At 37.1% G+C, this 9,773-nt stretch overlaps 1 protein-coding gene across 8 annotated transcripts in view; it reads right to left on the bottom strand.

Moving 5' to 3' along the window:
- BCL2L13 (BCL2 like 13) overlaps positions 1–9,773 on the bottom strand; it is a 95,136-nt gene that overhangs the window by 35,225 nt on the left and 50,138 nt on the right. For 6 of the 8 annotated variants that reach the window (XM_045295934.1, XM_045295933.1, XM_004710282.2 and 3 more), the window contains 3 exons: positions 9,271–9,378; positions 7,582–7,738; positions 3,494–3,563 (listed from right to left, as the gene is read on the bottom strand). The exons of 1 other annotated variant lie outside the window; for it this stretch is intronic. In XM_045295934.1, the coding sequence (XP_045151869.1) occupies positions 3,494–3,563; positions 7,582–7,738; positions 9,271–9,378 (335 nt within the window). The remainder of the gene's footprint in view (positions 1–3,493; positions 3,564–7,581; positions 7,739–9,270; positions 9,379–9,773) is intronic. One more of the 8 variants, XM_030887219.2, reaches the window with a different exon arrangement.

The following is a 9,773-nucleotide window of genomic DNA, read 5'->3' as shown; positions in this document are numbered from 1 at the left end:
AGAGGAAAGAGCTGGGAGGCAAAGGGCATTTATAGAGGTCTAGATAAAGACATGTACATAGGCAAATATATTTATATATGAGGATGGAGAAACAGATCTATGTGCATATATTTATAGGTTCAGTATTAAGGTAGCAGAAGGACATTGGGTCCCCTTGCTGTTCTGTTGCACACCTTTTAGACTTTTGCCTCAGTGTGATGGGGTCAGATCGGATGCAATTCCTACACTGTCTTCAGTGCTGTTCCCTGTAGGGCTATGGGTCAGTGAGGGATGTCATGTCTCCTAGTGGGGCCGGCCACATGGTCCTCTCTGTGCATTGGCTGCTTTGAGTAGGGATATCATCCTCAAGGCTTGGTGGGCCAGGATGTGCTCCACTCTCTCTTCCCTTTCATTTGCTCCGGTGTGCTCTGATCAGACATGTCCTTCTCCCTGAGCGGTCACTTCAGTGCTGTCCTATGAAGTAAATTCTTCTGGGGAGAGGGGCGGATGTCCATGTAGTTGGGATTGAGGTTGGCCCCTCAGACAAGATGTCTCTTTACTCATATGTTTTTACATCATTCATACTTTTAAGTCCAAAAACGAACCAAATATTTTTATCTTTTGGATTTCTTTTTCCAAGTCATTTTCTCACTGTTGTTAGATGCTGGCAAGTTGGTTCCAACTCATAATGGCCGTATGTACAACAGAAGGAAGCCCTGCTTGCTACTGTGGCAGCCTCACTATTGCTATGTTTGAGCCCACTGCTGCAACCATGTGTCCATCCATCTCCTTGAGGGTCTTCATCTTTTCTATGGACCTTCTACTTTACCAAGCATGATGTCCTTTTCCAGAGACTGGTCTCTCCTAATACAATGTTCAAAGGAAGTTTTGTCATCTTTGCTTCCAAGAAGCATGCTGACTTTTCTGCTTTCAAGACGGATCTGTTTGTTCTTTTGGCAGTGATGTTCTTCTTCCAGGCCTGGGCCCTCCCGATATGTCTAAAGTACATAAGACAAAGTCTCACCATCCTTGCTTCCAATGAACATACTGGCTGTACTTGCTCTAAGACAGATTTGTTTATTCTTCTGGCAGTCCATGGTACTTTAACTAGCTTTTCTTCGCCAACACTCTAACAGTAATTTTCACAATGCATGTAAATTGCTTTTCTTGCTTCAATAACTTTTGTGATGAAACACTACAGTATTTGGACTATCAAAAGACATGACTTCCACTGGTTTACTTCTACCCATGTACTTACCTAATCCACTGAGATCTCATATGCACCTGTGTTCTCTTTCCAATATGTTAGTCTTAATTTAAATAGCATTATTCTTTTAATAGAGGGTTGATGAGTTGGCCTTGTGTAGAAGTAAAGCAAGCCAATTTAGAGTTCTGATGATTCCTTCCAGTAAAATGAGGATTTGTGATGATGAAAAATTTCATTATTTTGGCCTATTGATCTACTATTTTACCCTCCAGAACCTTAACAAGTCTACAAAATGTCCCAGAGCACAAAAATGTCATCTGTACTAATTTACTGATTAGGTTTGAATAATGTCTTGAACCAGGTCTGCTTCAAATATAATTTAAAAGACAAGAAGACACTATGTGCCATCCAGTGTTAAAAGCCAAAAGGTGCATCTTACCTATGTTACGGTATTTTCAGTCACCTCACAAAGCAACGCATAAGGAAGACCAAAGAACTGATGTCTTTGAATTATGGCATTGGCAAAGGCTACTGAATATACCCTGCACTGCGGAAAGAACAAACAAACCTTTCTTGGAAGAAGTACAACCACATCCTTAAAAGCAAGGATGGCAAATTCCATCTCAGTCATATGTACATGTCATCAGGAAGTAGAAGTCCCTGGAGAAGGATCTCATGCTTGCTTAGTAAAAAGAGGGAAAATTCCCCAAGAGATAGATCCACAGAGTGTCTGCAACAACTCAAACATAGCAACAATTGTGCAAATGGCTCAGGACCAGGCAATATTTTGTGCTGCTTTTCAGAAGGTCACTCACTATGAGTGAGAACCAACTCTCTGGCACCAAGAAGCATGATGCTCTAGGAAATACGAGGACTCACAGGGATTCTTGACAAAATGATCCATGTGATTCTGACCAGGCCTCTATGTCTACCTAATGGAATGATAACAAAGGTATAGAGGAAGATGGTAAGTGACACTTCAGGGACACAGTCACTAAAACCCAGAAGGGAGTAAACTTCTACAGAATAAACAACTTGCATAAGTAAATTAGAGGAGAGAAAAGTAGAGTAAGGGAAGTGGTTAAGACTACCTATAAAGGGGACCTAAAAAAAAAGGGGGGGGACCTAAAATATGCTTCCTTTTATATAACATATCCAGAAAATGTCCACTTACAGAGAATGTGCTTAAAGATGCATATCTAGTCTATGGTAACGATGTCAAAACAAGACTGATTTCAAAGCCTGTAATTAAGCTGCGAAAAAATAATACACATTAATTAGCTTCATAAGGTCATGTGGCCTGACTCATCAATAATTATGAGTAGAAGTAATTATTTATAAAATAATCTTGTTGAATTTAATCATCCCTAGCACCATATCATTTAAGGGCCACACTTTCTCATGATGAGCTTACAGAAAGAAAAAAGAAAGAAAGAAAGAAACGAGTCGATTCCAACTCATAGCAACCCTTTAGAACATTGCAGAATTGCCCTGCCCCACAGGGCTTCCAGGGCTATAGTCTTTATGGAAGTGGACTGCCACATTTTCCTTGTCACAGCGGGAGGTGGCTTTGAAGCACTACCCTGAGCCACCCGGCTCCTTTAAGGTTGATCTACAGCCTTCCTATATTGCATCTCCTTAAGCTTTCTGCCTTTCCAAGGTGAGAACTCAATAAGGCAACCTGAGAAATGGATAAGCTGTATGATTTAGTGGGAAAAACCAATGAAACTGGATCTTAGCTCTGGTGCTGGTTGCAATACTTAACAGTCAAGGGGGTCTAGGCAAATCATTTGGTTTTTCTAATTCTCCAATTCTTCACTTGAACTTAGTAAATATATAAATAAGTAAATTAAAGTTAATATAATCTATTCTGCCCCTCTATAGGAGATAGTTATGATTAAATAGTTTGTAAACTGTAAAACACAAATTCATTTCAAAGACTCAGCAGAGGCAATTTCCCAACTGAAGTCCTTATTCTCCCACCCCCTTCCAAGACATGCGCATTTTCACAAATATCCGTCTGAAGATAAAAGTCACATCTAGTAGTACACAGCAAAGAAGAATTTACAGGAAATTCGGGACAAAGAGAAAATGGGTGACACATGACACGTACTATAGGAGGCATATTTTGGGGCTGGGCAGAAACTTTCAGTACTAAAAACATAACCCACTTAACAAAGTCAGCTTCATTTATATGTGAAATAAAGAGCTCAACTTGTTTTCTGTTGCATGATGTCAGCAATTCCGCCTGTATTTTATCATTAACATACTAATCCCTTCTAAGAGAAAAGAACATATAGTTAATACCTTGTTCCAGCCGTTGGCATGAACTGCGGTCTCCAGTGTGCAATTCCGGAATCCCTGATAGGTCATTGGCCTGTAGAGATTTTTTTAAAAGTCTGTGTCACAAAGAAGGAAAATTCTAAATCTCCAGAGGAGCTAATGTATACAGTTATTATTATTCTGTTGCACTTTTTGCAAAAGTGGCAAAATATATTTTAGATCAGATGTGGCCTCCAGTACTTAGCATGTATTTTTCTTTTTTTTTAAAAAGTTTTTTTTTTAACTTATTTTTAGTATGTATTTTTCTAATGTACTTTCTGTAGGGTGAGATACATGCTATCAGATTGGGAGAGCAGTAAATAAAATAACAAGATAAATACTTATTCTAATAAATCTTTTAAAATTGCCTGAAATCTCTTTGGTAGGATTTCTATAGTTAGATAACTATTTGGCTCTTTTAATATATGACCAAAAAAGAATGATGATTTCATTCATAAATACAAAAATATACGTCTATATTATTTTAGCACACATAAAAAGCACAGTTTAATTTTTTTTTTTAAAGGTAAGTCATCTAGATCCCTACAGGACCAGTGGTGTGAGTGATGATACTGGGAGGGTAGAGGGAGAATGGGTTGGAAAGAGGGAACCGATTACAAGGAAGTATATGTGACCTCCTCCCTGGGGGACAGACAGCAGAAAAGTGGGTGAAGGGAGACGTCGGACAGGGCAAGATATGACAAAATAATAATTTATAAATTATCAAGGGCTCATGAGGGAGGGGGCAGCGGGGAGGGAGGGGAAAAATGAGGACCTAATGTCGGGGGCTTAAGTGGAGAGGAAATGTTTTGAGAATGATGAGGGCAATGAATGTACAAATGTGCTTTACACAATTGATGTATGTATGGATTGTGATAAGAGTTGTATGAACCCCTAATAAAATGATTTTTTTAAAAAGGAATAAGCAACCACACTGCTGGTCAGTTTGAGGCTTTTCCTGGCAAGGCAACCATAAAAAATAATAATAATAATAAAATAAATAAAAGGTAAGTCATCTAAAATATTTAAACACTAAAGAGACATGTCACCTGAAAGACTTTTCTGGCTGAGGATACACAGACCTAGACTAAGTAAAGGTGGTGCAGAGTTCCATGTTAAACTTTGAACCTTATCATATAAAATTCTAGATGGCAAAAGACAATGCTTTCTGAATGTAAATCCCATTCATACTAAATGGGGTCACAGTATGAATGCAAGTGTGAGAAAGGGAAGAGGATCTTGGCGTTGCTAAGAGTTAAAATTCCACCCCACAGCATTCTGTGTGCTGCGCACTCAGAAAGGATGAAACCCTACCCGAGACCTCAGAGCTAAGTGGGAACTCATAACCAATTCAATCTGGTCCCAAAGGCAACACTGGCCCCATTTTCCAGTAGAAATTTTAACACATGCCACGAGTCTAGATAGCACAGTGGCTAGTGGTGTGCTACCAGAACAATATAACAACAGATTTCAAAGACTTGGAGAGCAAAAAGAATGAAAAATATCTCATTAAATTTTTACAGTGATTATATCTTAAAATCATATTATGTTGGCAGGATTCAGTTAAAATAGGTTTCTGAAAACATTATTAATTTATGTACTGTTTCCTTTTTAAATATACTTTTAATGTGATTGATAAAAAAGATTTTAATTGCATGTTGCTTTTTAAACGTTTATGAAAAACTTCCACTATCTTCTAGTTCCATTTTCCATTAACCTTTTGAAGCCTCTTCAGATTTCTATTAGACAGAGCTGATCAAGATACTTTAGAAAAAGTCCTGATGACATGGGCATCATTCTTTTACTCAAGTCATTATCAATCAAGACTAAAGCAATGCTAAAAAAGGAGATGAGACACCAGGGCTGATATTTTCAATGATAGCGGCTATGTACCACATTTCCAGTCACATAGCCTTAATATCTTTTAGAAGACTTGGACTAAATGCTAGACTGCTGGTAAACCCTGCAGTTCAGAAAGTACTATGTAGTCTCCCAACCTACATTCTCTCTTAAGCTTTACTTGCACCTATCAGTCCCTTCACTTCCTTTCCTGAACAGGTCAACACTGCTATGGCATACAGTAGTCCTTAATGTGAGCTTGACTATCAGGCTAAGCTTAGTACTTTAGCATCCATCAAAATGAAATATAACTTGACACATTACATACACACACACATATGCAGATACGCAATCCAGCATATTAGACGCGCATAGGAAAGAGAATAGTGAGCCCTCTCTAATAAGACATGAGGCTGAAAAAGAAAGGGGGGATGGGAGTGCATTGTGAAACTGACGGTACTCATCTTTACAAGGAGTTCCAGACCCATTTCTCACTTTACACAAATATTCTACCTAAAAAGATGTTACTTCCATCTGTATAGTACTTCTAGTTTAGCATCAATTAACTTTTTCAGGTATTAGTAATAAAGCTTAACAGCTTTCAAAAAAGTAATTTACTCATAAAGAAACATGACTGATATGCAACCAGAAACAAATTAAAAATAATTATATCAGCATGCAGGGGGGGTGGCAAACACAACAGCTATTAATCCAAGATAATTTTCTTTTAAGTATATTTGCTTTGTACGAAGTGAGATGACATGAATTTTTCTTCTATGTTATAAAAGGACTGCAGAAACAATAATACCGGTTTTCTTAAAAACAAAAAATTCTATGTAAAGGAGCTTCAAATGACATAAAAATGGAATTAACAAGTAATGGAATTTTCTCATCAACTTTTTGAAGCCCATCATGTATCACCGTACTTTGGAAAGTTTACGTCAATAAAATTAAAATATGCAGATGGAGAAATTGAGATTTAAAGAGTGAAATGATTTGCTCAGAGCCACAAAGTCTGTATCAAAGTTGGAAACGGAATTTTTTGCATTAATTCCTTACTATTTTACTCCTTGTCCCAAGTGTTTTTCTAAGTATTTTGTTTTATTTTTCTATTTCTTGTTTATATATAGTGCAGATTTTTTTCTTCAAATCTTTATATAAAACCTAAATTTAAAAAAAACCCTCTATATACAAAACAGATGAAAAAGTATTTATGTTCTGATAGAAGAATGAATGAAAGGTTTTAACATTAAGTCCAACCCATTTAAAAGAACTTCATGTCTTGAAGGATTCCAAAGGTGGAATCCTAAGGCTCAAAGAACAATTTTTGTAAACCACTGTTATAATCTTGTATTTCCTTATTTTTGATCCTTTTATTCTTATTTTTGATCCTTTTATTCTTTCCACATTTCCAAATATAATTTTCATTCCATTCTTTCCAAATTATTAATGAAAATTTTACATTTGCTCAATGTACCAGAATATGCAGAAACAAACTGAATTTTCTGAAAACCCAAACTGCTTCCTCCTAACAAACGGTGAACTACAAACTGTACCTGCCTGAAAGTAAGGAACTACCGCACGACAGGCATTTGGCTTTTGAATTTTGACTCTTTCAGTGGAGGACCGGGCTTTATCCTACTTTAGAAAATGGTTGATCTTTATGATGACAAAGTAGTTTTTCCCCTCATGTGTAGTAATTTCTTAATCATTCTCAGCAAAGAATCAAAGGAAATAAAAATTTGAGATTTACAATAAATTATTTGGTTCTAGTCTAATATGCTTTCATTACTTGCTGCCTGCTGTTAGTTTAATGGTCAAAACCACAGCTAGGAGCTAGTCAATGTGGAAGTGAAGTGGGCAAAGTGCTACCCCAAAGTTTAGGAACAGAGATATCTAAAATATCAATTTAATGTTAATCCCACAATGTAATATACACAATCCCAGCCAATATACTTTCATGAGCCAGGGAATGATAAGCAAAAGTGGTTAGGACAAATTAAGTAGTCACAACTCAGTAAAAGCATTTGTTTAACAAATACATAAAACTATTAACTTTTGGCTGAACAATTAAATAACTGCTTTGATGTTACACAAAATGACACAGAAAAGTAAAGAATAGGTGAGAAAAGAAATGATACCATTCATCTAAAACACAGCCTTAGGCCACCCAGTGCTAACAGCAATCAAGGACTAGTGGAGAAGCACATTCCCACACAGCAATGGGCACTCACTGGCTCAGGAGCATGCGCACTGCTTTCTGCAGAGGCTCTTTGAGTTCTCGAGACACTTTTTCTCCAAGATGGGCCAAGCAGTCTTCTATTGAGCTTTCTGGGTTTGCAGGGCTGAACACTGGGGAAGTGTGACGATCAAAGCCTGTGCTGGTGAAGGCTAAAGTGAAAAGAAACACTGACCTTAATACTTAACATCAACAAGCATACTTGTGCTGTACAAGACTAAGGGCAAGAGATTTGCTAGGGGAGCAAGTTAGGAAATAAAGGCCACAAACAAATGTCAGAAAGTCATGGTGGATGTGAATCTTTCTTAGAACAAAAAAAGTGCTAAGTCCTCAATTTTGAATTATTGTTCTTTTAAACAAGTGAAGGATCTAGTGAAAAACTGACATTTTAAAACACACTAACCAATTTCATGTAATAGTACTGACCAATTTAGTATAAGTATGATACAGGAGAGCCATTCCTGGCTCTATCATCATTCTCTGAATAATTCATGAAAATCTTTTCTCTTTTAACCTTTGTAAATGAGGTACTTCTTAAACCAGATTCTAACAGCTTGCACCATCCTCAAAGGAAGAACCAAGTATGTTCCCTGTCAAACTCAATACTGTGCAGCACCTCGATAACTGTAATAACAGTGCAAGCCACACAATCATTACAAAGAGTCTATGTTGAGAAAAGAGTCTTATCCTATGTCTCTCGGATTCAAAGTACCAGCCTCATCTGCTTACTATCTCCATTACATAGGTTCTTCTCTCATTGTAGGAAGAAAAAACAGAGTTAACTATTGTTCTAAGATACAAAGAAAATGAAGGACAAAGAATATAAGGAAAGCATGGGGTTTGCACCTACTTCCAAGAGTTATCAATCGCTTTCATTAAGAATAGGATGAATGTATTTCTCTAGTCAGCCCAGACTGACACAGAAGGCTTATGATATAATGCTACAAACTATCTATGTAGAACTCTTACCTTCCATGTAGGAGACCAGGGTTTGATTCCTAGCCAATGCACTTCAAGGACAGCCACCACTAGTCTATCAGTGGAGGCTTACAGTGTTGCTGTGATGAGGAACAAGTCTCAGTGGAGCTTTAAGACTAAGACAGCCAAGGAAGAAAGACCTGGAGATCTACTTCTGAATAATCAGCCAATGAAAGCCCTAGGGATCACAACAGCCCAATCCCACTGTATATGGGGACACCATGAGTTAGAGGTTGACTCAATGGCAGCAAACAAAATAGCATTTGGACCAATAAAAATGAAAAACCATAATTTGTACATAAAGATGGTTACCATATATACTCATATATAAGCCGAGTTTTCACACATTTTTATGCAGTTTTTGTGGTAAAATTAGGTGCCTCAGCTGATATTCAGATTGGCTTATACTCGAGTATATACGGTACATAAAATCAAACCATATTGACCAGAAAGGACTTTCCTGTGATCATTTAGCTCATGACAACATCAGAAAGAGCTGCATCTAAAAAGCCTTTTTCTGTCCTGGGAGAGATGTTGTAAAATTGACATCTAAGGACAGAAAACAGCTGCCTTCAATTTCATCATTAGAATCACATACCAGTTAAGTGTGTAATAGTGGAGAACATCCTACTTTAAAAGCTGAGTTAAACTGATAAAAATCAAATCACACCAACAATGAATCTACTAATTAGAAAAATGAACTAACCTTCAGAAATTTCTTTGTCCAAAGATTTCAGCTCTTCTTCAATTTCAGTTTTAATTTTTAATAGAATTTCTTGATCCAAAGATTGTGAGGATATGTCTAGTTGAAGCCCTAAAATCACCAAAAACAAAAAAGTGTACTATAGCAATAGGAAAAGTCAGAATATCATAGTATTTTAACGACTAAGTCACAAAAAGCAAAATCTAACCTCCTTGTCAAGACTATACCAACTGGGGGTTCCAAAACCAAACTCACTGCCATTGAGTGGATTCTGACTCAGAGGGGTCCAATAGCAAAAAGCAGAACTGCCCCTGTGGGTTTCCAAGACTATAAATCATTACAAGAGCAGAAAGCTTCAACTTTCTTCCTCAGAGCAGATGGTGGTTTCAAACAGTTGACCTTGCAGCTAGCAACCCAATGCTTTAGGAGATACTGTAAAAATAATTTTAAAAAGAAAAGCCTTAGTAGAAGAGTTTGAGGTTATCTACTAGAGTAAAGTCTGTAAT

Source organism: Echinops telfairi, unplaced genomic scaffold, assembly GCF_000313985.2.
Source record: "Echinops telfairi isolate 266 unplaced genomic scaffold, ASM31398v2 ScPeMD7_6273;HRSCAF=7185, whole genome shotgun sequence".
Classification (NCBI taxonomy): Eukaryota; Metazoa; Chordata; class Mammalia; order Afrosoricida; family Tenrecidae; genus Echinops; species Echinops telfairi.
The sequence above is the reverse complement of the archived record's forward strand: the minus strand, read 5'-3'. Positions and strand labels throughout refer to the sequence as shown.